The sequence below is a fragment of the Pyxicephalus adspersus genome, chromosome 3 (assembly GCF_032062135.1).
Source record: "Pyxicephalus adspersus chromosome 3, UCB_Pads_2.0, whole genome shotgun sequence".
Taxonomy (NCBI): Eukaryota; Metazoa; Chordata; class Amphibia; order Anura; family Pyxicephalidae; genus Pyxicephalus; species Pyxicephalus adspersus.
Genome location: NC_092860.1, coordinates 86,451,716 through 86,472,439, shown reverse-complemented (window position 1 = coordinate 86,472,439; position 20,724 = coordinate 86,451,716). Strand labels below are relative to the sequence as shown.

Below are 20,724 nucleotides of genomic sequence, written 5' to 3'. Positions count from 1 at the left end.
CTGTGGGAGAATTTTTCTCATATGAAACCAGTGGGGAAGAGCGGCTGTCCTTATTGACTGCAGTCTTTACTGGTAATTCTGCCATTTTCTTCAGCCAGTCACACAAGCTGGCAGGACAGGAGAGAGGGCACAGATCCTAACTGGCACAGTGAAGACTGAAAAGGATGGCTGCAGCTTAGTTTGACACAGTCATGGCCTAATGGTTGGGGACCCCCGATCTAGGACACTTCTACTTCTGACTGCGAACATCATTGGATTTAATTGTTACTGCAGCTCTTCATGTTGTTCTGTTTGCTGGGGAGAAATCTATACCGGAAGACCTGATTTGATTTTTGCTTCTGTTCCATGTATTCTTCCTCCATTTCTCTGGTTGCTTTTTGTATTTTCCCACAAGTAGACAAATCTGACATAAAAGTAAAGCCCTAACTCACCAAAGACAGCTTTCTCTACACCAGCCATTCTCATCCAGGGTTCCTCCAATGATTGCTATGTGGTTCTTGAACTGTGACTGACTGATCTCCTATTTAATGATAATGGGGGAATTCTAGCCACCACTGTAAGGGTGCTTAACATGGACACTAACCTAGGAGTTTTATTTTTCCCACTGACCCTTAAAAAATTGGTTTTACCAGAGTTTTCCCGTAACCTGAGAATTATGTTAGGATTTCCTCATTTGAAAAACTGGACTGCTCTGTGACTCTTTTTAGGAGAAAAACAAAAACCATTGCTTTTTGTATCTTATTATATTGTAGTTTTTAACTTCAAACTAATAATAGCATTGAATAAAACTGCTGGAGACAACAGCAGTAACAGGGTTTAAATTTCATTTAGACAGGAAAAAATTATAAATCTTACTTTTTAAAATTTTAATGTTCAGAAAGGAAATAAAGCTGAGTTTCCAAGGAGTTCACAAGGAGAATAAATCCTATTTAAATGTATTCACAAATACTAACAATATGTGATGTTAACAACACGGGGACATGACATTTGTCTATGCACTGTTGTGATATTTACCAAAGTGATGACAGCACTTGCTGGATTTGAAACAGAGATAATAACCTAAGTCAGATGGAGAAAAGACATATTTGTGGAAAATGATGGGAAAACTTCTGAAATAACTCATGTTACAATGAACAAAGCTACAGCACTAAAACTTTGGGTCAAAATGACAAAATTAGAAATTAACGGATTCGTTTGTTAAAAAATATGGCTGTAAGTGTATTTCGAGGCTCAAAGGTTATAATTTTGGCCTTTGTAGCGCTGGGTCCCAGGTTCAAATCTTGGCCAGAACTCTACCTGCATGGTTTCCTCTGAGTACTCCAGTTTTCTCCCACATTCCAAAGACATGCAATTAGGTTTATTGACTTCTCCCCCAAAAATTGACCTCAGACTGTATTAAAGACATATGATTATGGTAGGGACATTTAATTGTGAGCTCCTTTGAAGGATAGCTAGTGACATGACTATGGACTTTGTAAAACGCTGCGTAATATATTAGCGCTATATATATACTGTGTAATAATATTAATAATGATAATGTAAATTGTCGCTATGCCTCACATCTACTCATGTATTACAAAAAGCAAAAACATTAAAAAAAAACAGGTAGTTGGTTGAAAGTTCTGTATAAACACAGGTTCAAGCTATTTACTAACATTTTATCAATTTTACCAATCATTTTAGTAGGTAAACAGATTTTTCTCTTAAGTAAATCAGCTCCATTGTGATGTTTTGCTTGAATTTGTTCCGTTAAACATCAATAAGCACATAAGCTTTCCTTTTAAAACAAATAGAAGTAGGCTATTGTATAACGATTTCAGCTCATATACACATATACTAATCATGGACCAGATCAATTTTTAAAGTGTTTTTTTTTTATGGAGCTCTCGTTTTAGTTAAGACAGTAACTAATCAAGAAACTATTATATTTATTATGTCTTATACCTAGCATTTTTTATTATCAATTCATTTCAGTTACTTTTATTATATAATTAACATGATCTGATTTCAGCTCGAAGTAAAAAAAAAACTGTAATAAAATGGTATAAGATACAATTTTGCTCCTATGTTCTGCAATAACCATTTAATAAAGCATCACAAGCTTTACCAAGAATAGCATCATTTTCAATGTTCTTCACCTGTGTATACATGGAGAAGCAACAATATATCACCAATCCACCAAAATCAAACAACACACAGAAAAATAAATGTTTGTGTTAATGGTTCTGTACAATGTAGGTTGGTTTGAGGGCATGAAAGAATGAACCTGTTCTTGTAGAGCATAAAAAAATCATTTGGTAAATCTGTTTTGTTCTGTACAATAAGTGATTTGATGTATGGCAATCAATCATATTCAACAGATATTGCGGTATAAAGGAATAGACATGTCTACAGTGCCGCAGTGTGGAATATTCTACAGCAAATACTACGGTGGCCAGTTTCCTAACAAATCATTCCAGGCAAGCTAGGATATTTTTGTTTGTGTAGCAAATCTGCAAACAGATAAAATAAATTCCTTGTTCTGTCATGATATGTTGTTTGATTTTGTTATCGTGTCTATGCTTGTTCTGAAAAAGGAAATAAATGTAATAACAAATTTTTATTAGTGCATAGTCCAGTTCCGATGAGTTCACGTTTAGATCATTGTGATTCTAAAGGGGCAGAGAAGACTGTTAAAGCAACACTCATCTTTAATACCAAACTTCAACTAAATAGGATGGAGTTTCTACTATATTACTACATACGTGTACTATCCAACGTATCAGTTGTGTGGCACATTCCCAATTGGTGACAACACTAGGACAATGTTTTGAATGTGTTTATCTAAATCAATTTAGAGATTGTTTAATTAGAATATAATTTTAAGCATCCACGATGACTTGTGTATTTTTATATATCAGTTCCAATATTGAACACAAATGGGTCTTCTTGAGTATCCCAAATATTCCTTCTTCAATAAAATGAAGTTACCTGCCTGTGTGCAATCTTCAGTTTAAAGTACACAGAGTTGTGCAACTCAATGTACAATCCTGGTATACCTGTGTTCTGGGAATGAATGTGCACATTTACAGGAGTTACGTCATTCCAACGTCATTCCAGAAAAAGAAAAGTAAAAATGTTGGTTGGGTGACGAAATTGGGAGACATAATTTTTTTTTTCTGTTTTAAATAAACTTTAAGCTTGTTTACTAGATGAATGTTAAATGAGTATAAACCAATGTAACATTGTATAGCATAAAAACGGTAATTTGCTCCTGCTTTGAAAAAAAAAATAGTCAGCTAAAACTGTTCAAACAAATCTCAGAGGTAATGTGCTGTAAATGTTAAGCTAATGCATGCTTTTTATGGCATTGTATTGCATTTTTCTTAATGTACGCTCATCAAAACATTTTTTTTTCAAGAAAGTAGGATAAAAAATGTTTTTTCTGCTATTTGGAATCATGTTGTAGATTTTCCCTTCATTTCTAGTTAAACTGGTGTCAGCAGGGTATAAGAGGTAAAAAGAAGCCCCCCCCCCCCCCCCCAATAGCGCAAATTTGCCCTGATTTACACTTTATTATGCACATTAATAAAATTAATTGTTCACACTGTATTAAAAATAACACAGTAAAGATATCCATGCTCATTTCCTATTTATCCTTATAGCTAGCTTGTACAAATCTAGCCCTTTCTTCTTCCACACACAGCAAAACCGCTATCTCTGTCTAAAATCTACTTTAACCTAATCATTACTTTTCACTTCGTCCAAGAATGTATTCCCCAGTAAAAGTGAAGAAGGTCCCAAACCATTTTATGTGTAAAGAGTCATGAATATATCATATAAATCACATTACCCTGGGTCAGTTAGATATACCTGACATTTCTGCAGCTTTGTATATAAACTGCAAGGGTTTTTTCCGAAGGGGAATATATATTACATTGAAAAGGAATACAGAAAAGAAGAAAAACGTGCAATATATAGATGAACCAAACCCAACCATTCCTAAAAATTACATTCCAATTATATTGTCTTATTTCTAATAGGTTTTGTTAATTCTTTTACTGTAAGTGAATGCTTTAAAGAACACAACCCAAGCCAAAATTATCATGTAGGCAGTTTGTTTTTTTTTTTTGCAAATTTTAAGTACTAGAATTAGCTTCATTATTAAAGTTACAATTAAGTATATAAGCAAAGCATCTCCTGCAGTTCAAAGCTAAAGGTTAATTTTATTGTCTTTCCCAATGCTGCTGACACATGTCCGACATTTTTTCATCCACCCGTTTACTCCCCACCAGAACACCCACACCAAAAAATAATCATAAAGAACTCTTTATTATTAGCTTCTTTTAAATTGTCTGTATACATAAAACTCTATAGTGGCATAACATATTTAGAGATCTCAGCTACCTATAGTTAGCCAGCCATTTACTACCTAGTTATCAGTTACCAGGAACCTTTAGCTGAAAATCTGGGTGTATTTGTATTTGTAATGCTTTTAGTTGAGAGCATTGTCAACTAAAAGCATTACACATAATGATCACTGCCCTTTCTTCTATCAAATAAGTATAAGTGGTCCATTTATCAAAAAGGAGTAATGTAACAACAAAAGGGCACCCCAATCTATATATTTTTCAGAGATCTCAAATTTCACAATTCCACATTGATTGAAGTGTAATTTCTGTTGCAGCCCATAGTGTCCGTCATTGTCATGTGTATAAGTGGCATACACTGTCTGGTGAACTGGAAAGTGATGATCAAGTTGATTGCAACTTTCATAATTCTATATTGAAAGAAATGTAATTTCTGTGGCAGCCCATAGTGCTCATCACTATCAAGTATGCATTACTATCATCTGTATAAGTGGCATACACTGGTAAATTAGAAAATGATGATCAAGCTGACTGCAACTTGATAAATTGGGTTGTCATCATCTTGAATTTACATAAAGGGATGATCTACAAAAAAAAAAAAATCCACCCAAAAACTGGCTGATCACCATTTTTCATGCAATGGAACAAAAAGGGCATTATTTGTGTATAATAAAAACACACAAATGGCATCTAGAAAGAGACTAAAATATTGCTATCCTAGATTACATATAAATCTAATTTCTATGAACAAATGACTTAATAATTTAAACAAGCCACAATTAATTAACCTTCTTGCTAATGATCTTGTAGATATGCTTTATGATCACAAAACAAAGCATTAAAAAAAGATGTATTTAAATGGCTCATGCATTTTATTTTCCAAACAAATGCAGTTTAAATGAAACAAACATCTCCAGGAATTATAATTACTGATGGACAGTAAAGACAAAAGCGATAAATTAGGATAAAATTGCTTGTTAATCATAGGGGAACATATTGAAGGAAAAAAAATCAGGTAAATGATCATTATTTAATCATTAGCAAGTCATTTTAGATTAGAAAAAAAGCATTACTTGTTGATTTTAGTTAAAAAGTTATAATTAGGTGTAATATTCACTGAAAAGTAAATTGATTACTGCTGTTTTCTTCAATGGCATTGTTACATCAAAGAAAAAATAGTTTTAGGATAAATTTATTTCAGGAATAGGGACCATTTCAGATTTTCAACTGAAAACGGCGCTCAGTTGCAGGCTCAGTCACATTCGCAATCTCTCCCATTTAACTGAATGAAAACAGTTGGGAACCATTTTGTGCATGGATTTGAACGTGCCTGCAGTTGCAGCAGATTGCTATGTAGTTCCTTGAAGTGGCAAGTCCCTTCTGCTTTTCTTCCTCTGGAGGAGAAGTGGCACCACAACTGCACTGCACAACAAAACAATTTTCCAAATTGTAGTTGCCACTGAAACTGCAGAGTATCTGATTAGAGGTGCCTGGCAGTGGCTAACTTCAGTTTTTGACAGCAAGTCTGAAAGGGGTCTAAATAATGCAGAACATGTCAGACTTATAGTAACTGCACAGTGATCTTGGATTTTCTAAAACATGCCCCTCATGCCAAGACCTCATATTTGCATTTCTGTATTCATTTTTGTTTTTGTTCCTGGGTATGCTTTATAAAAAGAATGAAAAAGGATGATTTTACACATCCTAATGCAAATAGAGTGGGAATGGAGAACAAGAAGCAGAATTTTGTTGGGTTGGGAATCAGTATTTATTGCTCGGTGGCAGACCATAATAATTTATTCATGAGAGGTAATATTAATTTGTTGGCCTGTGGGGTAGGATAAAAATTTGTAGTTGTTTGGGGAGACATTGTCAAAGAGGAAGTATATGTAACTTAGGGATATAATAATGTATTACTGGCTGTGGGGCATGAGAGTTTATTTTAGCTGAAAGGAATAATGCTATAATTATTTCTGTAGGGAGTAATATTGTATGCTGATTAAGGGGGTATAACAATTTTTCCCAAGCTGCAGACTATGCACTGTAAAGTGGCTAATGCTATCTGGGGAAATAGAAGTGGCGTGCTGGAAGGGTACCGCTTTTTACTCAGTAAGGGGTCCAATAAGTTATTTTTGACCAATGGATATGAACATTTTAAGGCTGAAAAATCTAATAATTTGGTATTAAGGGTATATTAAAAGTTCCTATTCTGAAAGCAGGTAGGGTAGGTGGGGTTCTATTGGTATCTGTTGTTATGGCTTAGGAACTATATTATATATTATAATGGTAGCCTAAAGGTTATACAATATATAATAAATAGTTGTTAGATAATTACCAGCACCATTCCTACTTCAATTGAGTCTAATATAAACAGATAATATTTAGGTTTACTACATTGTATAATGGTCCCTTATTGCTATGTTATTGTAACAAAAATGTTGCCTTTTATAGAATACATCATTTATAATACATAAAAGCCCTATTGCCATTCAATGTAAATTTGTTGTGTAATGGTATTGTTTATTTTATTTGAAAATTTCAATAAAAACTTTGAAACAAAAAAAAAAGTCTCTATTGCCCCATAGTACAAAATATACAGTACTTGGAGTCCAATAAATGCTCCTGGTAACAGCTGGATAACTGCTTGAATCCTTCAGGGTCTTTGACCTCATATAGTCCCCCTCTTGCCAAATCTTTGGTATAACTTCCATATTCTGCCATTTGTTGGTAGACCCTCATTAAACAGAATTATTGGTCTGACAAATCAGCATTAAACTCACCTATCACAATCATTTGTTTAGGTTTTCATTGGGACAATCTGTTACCTGTGAAAAAAATGGTAATGTATGCCTCCCTAAAAAAGTTCTATAGATAACTGAGCTATAAATGGATGTCTCTATGCTAATAAATGATCTCTCTGTTTTCTACAAATCTTATCAAGTGAATATATTTTGTATAGTCTTTTTCCCACTTAAGCATAAAATGAGGCAAACCTTAAATATGTCAAAATATATCAATATATCACAAAGATAAATGGATAGGCAAAGAGACATATATTATTGTTAGCATTAGCTTGATTGAAGCCTCCAACACTTTTAAAATTATTGCAGCCTATTACAGATGATTTGGCTATAATGAGATAACAGCTAATGAAATATGTGTTTAAAAACATCAGTAATTCAGATTATTTAGCTCAAAGGAAATCACCTTATCTCAGTGGTGTTTGGAGTGGTGTCTGAACCTGTGTTCGGATACATTTATGTGTAATATGGCAACATAAGTGATGTGCCCCCTGCTACTTTCACACCCTCCCACACTCACCTGCCTGTAGTCTGGGTCATTGAAAGAACAGATTCCAATCAGGACATATTTCCATATTTATAATTGAATGCAGCACTTACTGTGAATGCTACCAGCGCATATAAATGAATAAGAGCAGAGTTGGTTATAAGAAGGCTGTGGCTTTCCAATAAAAATATAAATAATAGCAGCCCCCTGGGTAATACTATTTGAGCTGCCATAGCACTGCTTAGCAATTATTTTTTTTTTTTGTTACATTAAAATTGCAATCATGATATTTTTCTAATTACTTGGTTATAATGTATTTTTCATTTGCATTATATGATGTTATGTATTTAAAAACATTTAAAGCTGCATTTTGTTGTGTCAAGACATTAAAAAGTCTGGGAACCATCATCTTACCCTTTTGACCAATTTTGACAAGGTGACCTTTGCCTTGACCTACACGCTAGCAGATAGGGTCAGCAGCATAGCAACAATCTGGCCCTCAATCGAAAATTAAATATAGATATCCACAGCTCTTCAAAAGACATCTACATTAAAATGCTTCTCATGTGATTCACATCATAAAGGATTTCTCAATCAATATGTTGCAATACATCTTACGAGAAGTAGATCGGCACAGAACATTTGTTAGGCTGAATTAATTTTTTTGGTGTCATGTCTCTTGTTGCAGATGCTATTAATCATTAGAGATGAAAGAATCGATTCAAAGAATTTGCAATTTGTCCTGAATAGAGCTGATACCTATTGTGTAAATTGAATTGGTAAATCCCCAGACATGTGACTACTTCCAGCTTTGAAGATTGCCAGATTTAGTAGTAGTAGGAGAAACACTAAGCATGAAACAAGAACTCTAAAAGAAGCAATAAAATTTTAGCATTATTTTTTCATTTTTATGTCCTTATTTAAAAAACTAATTTCTCAAAAAAATAAATAACTTTAGTATGAGGTTTTCTGCAAAATCCATTCGTATTCCTCTAATATCAAAACCAAGGAAAATGAGCTCACAGGAATAAGCTACTAGTCGAACATGTAAATGTGCTAAACTTTGTGCCTTTAGATGGTAAGCTGAACCATTTAGGGATATGTGAAATGACAGCTTATCGTGCTATCATTTCACACCATTTCTGTAAGAGTGCATTGAAGTAAAATTGGTAAATGAAGTGCACACAAGAAAGAAATTCAGAGGGGAGATACTGCATTTCAGACTCCTTACATCGACCTTCATGGAAGTGACTCAACTTTATGTGTTTCTCCTATGTTCATTTCTGTAGTAGCCTTGTAGTAAGCCAAATAATGACTGTCCTTCTGGCATTACTCAATTTAAATACAGATGAATATTCATCCCTGCCTCCTTGCTTAATGTGACTTGTTTGGTTTTAAAATAGATTTTAGAAGAAGTAAATAAAATCGATTACAGCTAATAAATCACCTTTTATCACTTTGTACATTTTTATTGTTTAAACAATTTTATAAAAAATTAATTCATCAAATTCATGCCTACAGCATTTTTTATCAAGTTACTACTGGAACAACATAGGTGATATAGCACGATGTGTCAGTTACTTTATTGAGCCATGCTTTATTTATTTACCCGTGCCTTATGAGGGTTTTTTTGCATATAGGTTTCTGTCTGGAATATACAGGTATTCTAGTATGTTTATTTATTTCCCTACTGGTTGAATTAGAATGAACTTTTAAATGTCTTTTAGGTTCCAGTGGTATATACTACATGAACCTGATAGATCATTTAATGATTTTTTAATCCATTTGTATACACCAGCAGTACTTCACCTTGATCAAATATACTAATGGTAAAATGTATTGATTAACTTCCGTATTTATATGCAACCAGAGTGTTATGTAACATTTTAAAGACTAAAGTACATAGATTAGGAACATTGATTATAAATACTATGAACATTGGTTATTATACATAAGGAAAATTAAAATACATCATTCCTGCCACAGTTAAAAGCACACATATACATAATATGGATGCAGTAAAACAAAGTAATCAGGTAACCCACAAGCATGTTTTTGAAAAAAAAAAAATGAAAGAAAGCGGGAAGATATATACGCAGATCATACAAACTCTATTCATGCAGAGTTTCTAGTGGTAATCAATCGGAGGCCTACATCTGAAAAGGAAAAAGTTATTAATTTAGTCTTTCAAGTCTGGTGGCTAATGATTTACAAAAATGCAAAATATTTTTAAGGTGATGTTGGAAACTTGTTAGGTTGTTAATGCTATTTAGGGCATTTTTAGAGAGTTTTATTTCCCTTGTTTACTGGAAAAGTCATAATGGTCCCATAAGATGAGAGAGTAAATATAAAACAGGGTCGGGGGGGTAGTTAAATTACCCTTTGCAGTAAGTGCGGCATTGAACCTTGCAGTACTCAGTAAGCAATGGCAGGAGGAGGAGGAGAAAGGCCCAGGGATTGAAAGCTACACAATAAACTAAAATCACTATGCCCTAAATAAAGAATGAATAGAAAATGCAAGAATTCATGACAAGTATCATAAATTTAGAAAATAACAAGAAAATTTTGTTTTTTAAATTTTTTTTTTGGCAAATGTATTTTATTTTTTATTAGGCTGTGCTGCCTCTGTGTCTAAAAGTATTTTTTTATGAATAACAATATTTTTGGTAAATAAGAAGTTCTGATAGTTTGTTGTAACTGTAATTAAAATATGTATTGTAGTTACTTGGATTTAGGCTGTGAAAAGCTGCTTTAAAAAAGCTGTAAAATATGTTTTACTGGACTAATCGGCTCATTAGGCTTGTTGTGTAAAATCCAATGGTTATGAATGCGCAGTACAATTTTCTAATCTATAAAAAGACATCAATGAAAAATTATTCAGTAAAGAATAATGCTAGGTAATAATTGAAAAACAAATATATAATGTGCAATAGATGATTTAAAAATAGGTAGATCAATGCATTATTCTATTCCATTAAATGTATATGTGTTATTAATGTGAAGAGATCTAACAGGTTTGACAAATGAACTGATGGTACGGCAATGCATAGAGCATTTTAATGTTGTGCAATGTGCCTATGGAACAAGTTTTCAGTCAATGTAGTTAGGTCAGACAAAGTATAAATGTATGCAGTTAGTTGCCAAGTGTTACAATATTTACAAATCATTTTTTGCACTACCTTACTAAAAGTACAAAATATTATCAGGGCAGTGCATTATATGGGCTAACATACCAACAGATCTGCAGAGAAATACTCAAGAGCCCCAAACACTGGCGGTGGTGATTAGTATTAATCATGCCGCTTACAAGGAGCTAAAGTTTATGATCTTTTTTATCAGTTTGGGAAACAAGAAAAGGATAGAGGTAACTCTCCACAAACTCATACAAAACGTATCCAAACCTAAAATAAAAAAATTAATATATTGCATCTTACAAATACTTAAATGAAGTGACTGCATTTTAATCTTTTTCTTGATTTACTACTCCCTTTTCACCTGGTAATTCTGTAAACACATTTTCTATCCCTGGGTAGCTCTGATCACTTACTACAATTTATTTGTGCAGGAATCCATGGCATTTACCCAAGCTGCACTTCAAACATGTCCATTGTTGTGGACTTGGGGCAAAGGTGATAACAAGCAGGACAAGTAATGCAACATTTAGGAAAAATGTTTTATTAAGTGGCAATTAAGTCTATCTTTATTTTTAAGCAATTTAAATTTAAATGGTGTGATGTGTTTCAATCTTTTGAAAGATTTGTTTTCTCAGTGTTAGTAATGATGGACTGCAGTGGCTCTTTTTTTTATAGATCTAGAATGAAAGTAATAATTACGATAAGACTTAAAATAAAAATACTGTATAATATAGGACAACCATTACCAGACGCAGTAGTTTTACATCCTACATAATCATAGACGAAAATGCAGAGATAGTCACCATGGAAATGTTTAGTGTAAAACTATATTTACATAAAACTTTCACCAGCTTTTAAGGTTTGTGAAATAAAGTATACAGTTCTTGAGCATTAAATACATGTGTTTTTGTGTGCTAAACAATGCACATTCATTTCTTTCTTTCAAGCCTAACCTTACTAGAAACATACGTACCAAGCCATTCAATGTAATAGATCAATCTGGCAACCTATGCTCCCTGACACTGCTGCTTGCTGAGATATGGGTGCTGCTTTGGCTCAGATGTTCTTGGCATTATGATTGTCTTGACTATAATTAGTAGCGGTTTCCAATAGGGAGCATTTATGTCAATTGGAAATGATCAGAATCGCTACTTTACTAGCAAATTTAAACTATATTCTACTTTTTCCATTACACAAAAACTACACATTTTCAGACATATTTTATAGGTATAAACTAAAATGTTTCAATTGATTTGTTAAGTTGATCTGATAAACAGGGAATTGAAGGTAATTACATAGTTTTGAGATTTAAAAAATGTTTATACAGTAAGAACCTTAAAAACAGCATATTAAAAGCAAAAATAAATACAAGGCAAGCTTTTCTTTTTCACCCCAAAATAGGTAGTTACTGCTAAAAACTTTGTAGTGAGGTACTCTTATCATCACAAAGAGGTTAGGATGGTGTTCGATACTGGCATTTGTTAACAAATGATAGGATTAGCAGTAAGTGGGGTGGATGTAAGGAGGTGCCAGGTGTGCTACTGCACGAGGGCCCTGGAACCCTGGAGATGAAGTCAGTTCTACCCAGGGGCCCACTCCCGAGATGGAATTTAGATGTCCTATTTTTATTTGTATGAAACTGACAGTCACCATCAAGATAAGAGGAAAGGTGATGCTTTTTGTGGAAGGGTACTCAGTGTTCTCGGATAAATGATAGGGAAAGTATACCTTTTTCCTGCTGGCAGTAATAGTGTCCTTTATGTGCATGACCTCATGTATTTGATAAAAAAAAGTTTTAAAATCTTTACACCAGTTAGCAGGCATGTGGGTCTTCACCACAAATTTGATACCTCATGAATCAGATTTGTGCCTTTTAATAGGTTATATGAGTACCATAAAGAGGGGGATCTTAATAAGGCTACTCATTGGATTTATTCCATAAGAGCTAATCTAATGTCAAGTAGAAATTAAACTGTTAGCTTTAAATGCTTTGTGTGCTTGGAATGCACATGTGTGAACGCATAGTGACTTGGAATTATAAGTGTTTCTTCTGTAATAATTTTTTTGGGATAAATGAAATACAAAAATTAGTGAAGGTCAAGAGTTTGTAAGATGGCCTGATCATCAGACTTGCACCATGAATACTTGACGCTAAATCGAAAGCACTATATGCATAAATAGTAAAGCATAGTAAAATTCTCAAAATCAAGTTGACATCTGCATGGGTGGAAGTGTTTCTATAAGTTTATAACTAAGAGCAAAAGAGTATAAACTAAACGTAATTATTTTTACAATGTTTTGATGGATTTTTTAGATTATTATTGCATTTTATGGGTACATTTTTTTAGAAATATATGTATATATATATAAATGTATTTCTAAAATGTATTGATATGTATGTATATAAATGTATATGTATTTTTTTCTTCTGTACTTTTTTCTTCTTTTTTTTCTTTTTTTTTGTTATTTATAGCCATGCACACCAGATGACGGTTTTGCTATGCACTTAAAAGTATACTCATTAAGTTGCAAAACAATATACTTAATTAGTAGTAATGGAATCTACATTTTTTCTACTTATACTGTAGAACAATGCAATAATATATTAAATTGATTGCTACTGAATATTCATGATACCACATTCTATCTGCCTTCATGTATATGAAAATACACACAAGGGGCTTTCAGTCAAATGCATGCAAATACATCCCTGCTGTGGGATGAGACTTGTTTCATGTATGTCACCATCATATTCATAATAAATACAGCATGTAAAATGTAGTACTGGTTTGATATTGGCTGCAAAACATATGTGTGAAAAACCTTTATCTCTTAAACTCCGGCTCTAAAATAATTAATACTAAAATCATACATATAAAACTGCTGTTTCAAAGCTCATCATTTAAACAATTCACATTTCTAATTAGCATTTTGGATTCCAGAAAATAAATTTTGATTTTTTAAATTTCAATTATAAAAATAATTTTATTATTTTTATTTATGTACTATTTCTGTTAAAAGCCTTTTGTTAATATTTATGTAAGTTGTTAGTTAACTCTTAACCTCCTTGTAAATATAGTCCACCCAACTCATATATTTCCAGATTTGGACAAACTTGTAAAATTAGGTTTATAAAATCTGATAGTAAAAAATAAGACAGATATTCAGATATCAAATCCAGCTAAAATACTAACAAAATATTTAACTTTACACCATATATAACCAAAAATGTGTTCATCAACATTTCATTACACAATGTTTTCTCAAATTTGTGTTTTAATACTTCAAAGACACTGGGACTGATTTACTAAAGGAGTGGAGATAAAGAAAATTAATTTAACAAAGTAATGTATATAAATAAATTACTTTACACAGTCATATGCAAGGAAAATGTATTTAACAGTTTTTTAATTGCACTTGTGACACAATTAAAAACTTCCTAGGCCTTTATTGAATCAACCCCAATGGCTACTTAAACGCAGAAACATCATTGTTCAAATTTAAACAAAATAAAAAAAAAGACAAATTTTTTTGTACTTGAATTATATATATATATATATATATATATATCACAATATTAACCTTATATGAATATTTTGGACATTAAATGTTTAAAAAATTCTATATAAATACAATAAAAGATTTATTTTTATCTTTCCTACCTTCCTGTACAGCCACAAAAGGATTGCTACCATCCACAAATTTCTCTGTAAATGTAATTTTTTCTGTTTGTAAGATATCTTCATTTAGATTGAGGTCATCAACTGCCATCCGGAAAACTTCATAATCTTTTCTGGCAGATTCATCAAAAAGTGCCCCTGTTTCATAAACAAAAGAGCGGAAAAAGTTAGTGGTGCGCACAGGGTAAAAAGGTGCATTTATGTGGTTCGTAGCAGTTAACTTACTGCATCCATAAAAGAGTTACTGTCAAAACAAGACTTTGTTATTGCAAGGAAAGAAAAACCTGACATTCATGTTTATGAGCTTTTGTCCACAAATGTATATTAGTCATGTAGTTTGTTCTCATATGCATGCTACATAGTTGTAGCTTTCAGCTGTTTTGACAACTGACGGTATAAAATGTGTCAGGTATATTAGGTCTTTTTGTACTTTATTTGGTAAGAAAAGCTTTTTAGTCGATGTACCATAATAAATGTCTCTGACGATGCATAATCCAGCTAAAATGAAGCAGATCTAGTGTGACACTGCAGCTGAGTGTAGTTTAGTGTAGCAGGCCATAAGATTACTAGTTAAAAAATAGTAATAGCAATCAGTTACTATAATGCTTTAATGTTCATATCACATATACATATTCTTACATCTAAGTGTAACAATTACTTTTAATCTTTTAAAAATTCTGAAAATGTAAGAAAGAATGCATAGGAACTGAATACACACAGTTGCATTATTTGGATGTGAAGATGTAATGAACATAGAACATCACTGTATCAAAAAGATAGAGTTAAGGATTGTGATCACAGCCTGAAATGTAAAAAAAACCGCAATGATTTGTCCCAATAATTGTTTTTTTTTATTTTGTAAATTAGGTCAAATGAACACGTCACCTATTATTTGATTAAACACAACATAAAGTATTGTATCAAAACTGCTTTCTATTAGTAATTGATTGCAGAATAAGTTACAAAGGACATAACATTCTTTAAATGACTACTTCAGTGGGAAAATTATCTAACAATGGGTCTTTTGTCTAAAGAAAATGTTTACTAATTTTTTAGAGCAGATTATCATTTATATCATATAAAAGCATTATGCTGTGTCATTAAAGTGTGTTTCTTTAGATTTGGATAGAGTGGTGAGAGATTAGATCTCTTTTCCCTTGTCACTTTATAAATTGCTGTCTTTGCCCCTGCTATGTTCCCTGGTGAGCATTGTAACCTGGTGACCGAGTTGTTACCAGAACAAAAATAGAAAGTAAATCTTCAAATGGTAAAATGTCTTACAATGATAACTGTGTAAAAAGGAATTTTCTTCAATTTGGAGAGATTTTCTTTTACTTTGCCTCTTTGCTTTGTCTCTCGCAGTAAAATTAAAGTGAAAGGAAAAATCTCCCCAATAAGACAAAATCTGGCAGGAGATTTACCCATTCTGTACTTAACTGAAGATGAAAAAAAAAACAAATTGTAGCTTGAAATACACTTTAAAGTCTCTTTTGCTTCACTTAAGTTACAGAAAGTTTATGTTAACTGCAGAGCAGTTAAAGCAGATCTGTCAGTACATTTTTAAATGTAAAAAATGTAAAAAATAGTTTTTTTTTAATTTGGGAAGGACACTTCCCCACAGTGGCAGTAAAGACTGAAGGGAAAACTCAAAGCCCCCTGGGAAACATACATCCCATATCCTAGGAGGCCATGGGCTAATGTTCCGCTTTCATAAAAATTTTTGCTAAAACTATTTTTTTTTATTATTTCACATGTTTTTTCACATAAAAAAAAAAAAAAAATATATATATATATATATATATATATATATATATATATATGGAATTATAAATCATACAATTTAAAAACCAGCCCAAAGATTTGACATTTAGTTTTATTCTAACAGAACTGAACAATATTATTTGAGTTAGCTTCGGTTAGCTTGTTCAATGCACACAGTGGGCAGTAGCTGCGTGCTGTGTACAGTTAAAAGGCCCACAGAGTAAAATTAGGTTCTGCTTTCTCAAACCAAGCAAGAAGTATGTCTGAGCAACACATTTGTATCTTTCTGTATTTTGTTCCTAAAATTGTAGAATGTAATAATTTGAAAGTTAAAAATATGGAAAAGAAATCTTTTTCATAGTGGAATTTTTTTAATTGTATGCTTTTTTTTTAATAAAAATACCTTTTCCTTTTCTTCACATTACATTTTGACATTCAATTAGTCACAGTGGATTTTAGAACTAAAAAAAAAACCTTAGGCAAGATCCCACAGAAAAATTAATTGAAGTACTGCAAAAAAGAAAGATTTTTTTTTTGTATCTCTTTATGAATCGATATCCATGCAGTTATACATTTTGGACATCATTTATAAAGCTGTACTTCTTGATAAATGAAACGATTCAACCAGGATGCCTTTTTTAATTTAAAAACCTATTTACCCAAAAAATGACATTTGGTAAGTTGTAAGAGGGATGTTACACAAATAGTATTCATCATGGTACCACCACTGTAAACATAGCCTTCAACATGTTCCCAGGGCTAAGCCAGATTATAGACATACTAGATCAAGACCTTTAAAGAGTATAAAAGATTAATAGGATAGAAAAATGACAAGTGAGTAAGCTGCCAAGGTTTTGGGCAACACTTAGCTAAAGAAAGAAAGTAATCGTTACCTACAGGGAACATCTGTCAAAACGATGAATAGCATAGATTTTAAAAAAATAGCAAAAAAACTAGGAAAGGCAGTTTTTATATATCAAACAAATTTATCATACTAATCTGTCTCATCCACTAGAATATTTGGAAGAATATATCCATATATCCTCAAGGTATAAACACCACAAAGAAACTTAAATATCTGTTTTATGTTAAGTCAAACTTTTTGAAATGTGTACCAAAGAAAAAACTTACAGAAAAAAGGTACATGAAAAGATATAGTTCATTATGAATGTTTTAAATATTAAATATAAGAACTATTCTGTAACATTCTGTATTATTCTTGCTACCTAATATTTGCACACATTTGAGAGTAATAAGATTATATTGATGATTCTGCATTATCAAAGTGTATTTTTTTGGAACTTTGGAGAATCTTTATTGTAGGTTTTTTTTTCTTTTAGCATTACTTTCAGACAAAGCCAAGTTGGATATTTTTGTCTGATCACCCCTCTCCCAAAGTTAAAACTGATCTCTGGATGATGATTTGATTTTAATGTACTGTTACTGTACTACTTTCTGGATATAGATTATGTTTTCCCATGTGTAAGTAATAAACTGCATTTGCAAGGTTATCAGAATGAGATCTCTTTTTTAGAAGCAAATATTTTTCCTCAGCAACACTGCAGACCAGCTATTAATATTGTAACAGTTTACTCTAAACAGTACATAATAACGCTAAAATGAATTAAAATAGTTTTGCATTGCAGCTATTGCAAAGCAATAGGAAAACAAAATATGTGTACATGAAATGTAAAGTTTTTAACCCCAAAATACCTTCACACTGTGCCCACGTATACTATTATTCTTCAACACCTTTGTACCTAAATGCCATAAATAAGCTCAGCTTTAACTTAAAAACATTGATCTTTAAATTCTAAATCATCCATAAATTACAGCAGCAGTGCAAAAACTAAACCATCCATTCTGCCAACATTGCAATATTTCAGGGGCCCCTAAAAAATAATACTAACCAAAATACAACATTCTCTGCTTTTACATCTTTATTCTTTATTTACCACTTAAAAGATTAAAAATGTGGTTATAACAGCCAATGAAGGTTAGGGTATTTAGGAATATGGATGTATTTCAGTGCAAGGGACTCAATTTTACCTAATGTTTGAAGGGACTTGGTAAAGAACTATGTATATATCACAACAACAACTATAATATTTAAACACATGTATTCAAAATTGGTTATCTTCTTCCCTGCTTATAAAATGTAAATATTTATTTAAATGTAAGGGGTGGAAGCTGTACTTAACATAGATACAAAATAATATGTCTTCGTTAATACTGGGAAATGTTTTCAATACTCTCAAAATGAAAAGTTCAGTTCTATAAATGTAAAATGTACACTCATCCACCATTCTCTCAAAATGAAAAGTTCAGTTCTATAAATGTAAAATGTACACTCATCCACCATTAATTAAGTGCTTCCTATATGTTATGTTCAATATAGTGTATGCATTCTTCAGGTAAATGTACAAAAGTAATCAAGACCTAAAATGTTTTTTTCCCGAACAAAAAAAAAAATCCTATATTTGGAAACTGCAATTTATTTTATTATTGTATTGCATGCTTTTAGCTTGCATTCTTTATCTTCCATAGAAACTGAAAAACTATATTTAAACTATATTTAAAATTATAAACTATATTTAAACACCAATGTTTAATAGTTACCTCCCTTTAAAGGAATGTTAACTAATATTGCAGAATAAAAAGTTATTTAGAAGCAAACTCAATCCAAGGAAATAATCTTGTAACATAAAACTGTTTAAATGGAAGCAGACTGTTATTATATTGATCCCTGGACAATGTAGTTACCATTTTCTAATGACAATCATGAACTCTCACATACTCCCAATGCCACATACCACTCACTTCCCATATCAACTGGAAATTACGTTCAGCTCTAGCATTACACAGGGAAATTATTTTTCATTAAAATTAATTAGCTCTGTGATTGTAGTATTTCACCATTTTAAACATTCAGGTTAGCCTGACATGATGGATCGCTTGGCAGTGTTACAGATAGGACTAACAGTATGTTCACAATAAATAATAGGTCTGAACAAGGCAAAGCAAGGTAACAAGGCAAAATTCTTGGAATCAAATTTTCTCGGTTTAAAATCGTTACTAGTACAAGTCTGGCAACTTAATTAAATATAGGTAATTAAAATGCTAAGGAGTTCTTGGCTGCGGAGAAGTCCAGAAGTACAGTGTCAAAAAGCCGTGACAATTTAGTTCTGTTAATAGTTTGCAAAGTCTCCTACAATATTAGGCTGATGGGATATGAATGAGTTCCATACAATGGATAAATGTGTGTTGTTCCTAAGACATTCTCCAAAACTACTTTATTAATTATAGGTGCATTTTGTTGACAAAATAATGAGATAATAAAATAAGCTGCAAAACACCAAATTATTGTTTAATTAGGATTCACATACTTTGCAAGTGGAAGTAACCTGTTTCCATGACAATACTTTTTTCCTTTGTTTTAAATATCATTAGCTTATAAAACACAATTGCATCAGCTAGAAAATAAGCCATACTTTCCTGATGCTGGTATGACCTTTTTTCTATAACTGGGCTTAATATGGTACATACCATTTGGACTGTAATTGATAAACTCCCGTTGCCAACTGCTGACCTACAGCAGCTTTAAGATGTAAAGATGCTAGAATGAAATTGGTATCTCATCAACTGATAAAGCTCTACCTAAAATAAATCCCTCTAAATTAAAGTGAATCTATCTTTAAAATACCCAAGTGATTCCATTGATTTATTCAGTTCCCAGGATTTTTGCTTGGAAGTGAAAGAAACCAATGCCTTAAGATTTACACATCTCTTCTACACTTTGGAATGGAAGAAGACTTCATTTTTTAATATTGCATTTAGGTTACTGCCCCTTCCCCGAGTCTCTGTCAGGATTGTTAAAGGAGATGTAGCAGTTTGATGAGGTGCTTTGGTCCCTAGAGAGCATACAGATGTAAAGCTCACGCTAAAGCATGCCTAGTTTTTAGCCTTGCTATCACAATGGGTTAGGACTGGTTGGTAGGATGTGGCAATTCTGAGGTTACAGTTCAACTGATAACAACTGACAGGCACAAGGAAATAAAAATCTAAAGTAAGGGTAATAAACGTTTAAGGACATATTAAGGGTTAAGAGTAAAATAATAACAAAATTAGGATATTGCCAATAAAAGGCACTGAAGTTTTTCTTATGCAGAATTCAAACAGATGACATGTCTGTATGCAGTGATCATTCCACACATCTAAAGCCCTGAGCACCAAGGAGCAACACCCCATCCTAGAGGATGCCACCAAATGAACAGGCAGAGAAACACAAAGACTGACTTTCTCTTAGGAGCAACTTGGTAATATTACCATTAACAGAAATTTCAGCTTTTCATTTTTATTATTTTACCCTTGCATTTTTTCGAGAATTATGTATAAAATTTACAAAATTGTTGGTGTGTAATTTTTGAAAAGAGCAAAGAAAAAAAAAGAATGCCACCATTTGTTCCTACAACATAGGCCAAAAATAATAGTGAAGAAGTGAAGTAACAAGAA

At 32.2% G+C, this 20,724-nt stretch overlaps 1 protein-coding gene across 2 annotated transcripts in view; it reads right to left on the bottom strand.

Moving 5' to 3' along the window:
* Positions 1 to 20,724, bottom strand: part of GRID2 (glutamate ionotropic receptor delta type subunit 2) — a 579,007-nt gene that overhangs the window by 477,288 nt on the left and 80,995 nt on the right. For both annotated transcript variants that reach the window (XR_011919919.1, XM_072405568.1), the window contains exon 2: positions 14,434 to 14,589. Coding sequence is in view for 1 of the 2 variants with exons in the window: in XM_072405568.1 (XP_072261669.1) it covers positions 14,434 to 14,589 (156 nt within the window). In the remaining variant the exon portion in view is untranslated. The remainder of the gene's footprint in view (positions 1 to 14,433; positions 14,590 to 20,724) is intronic.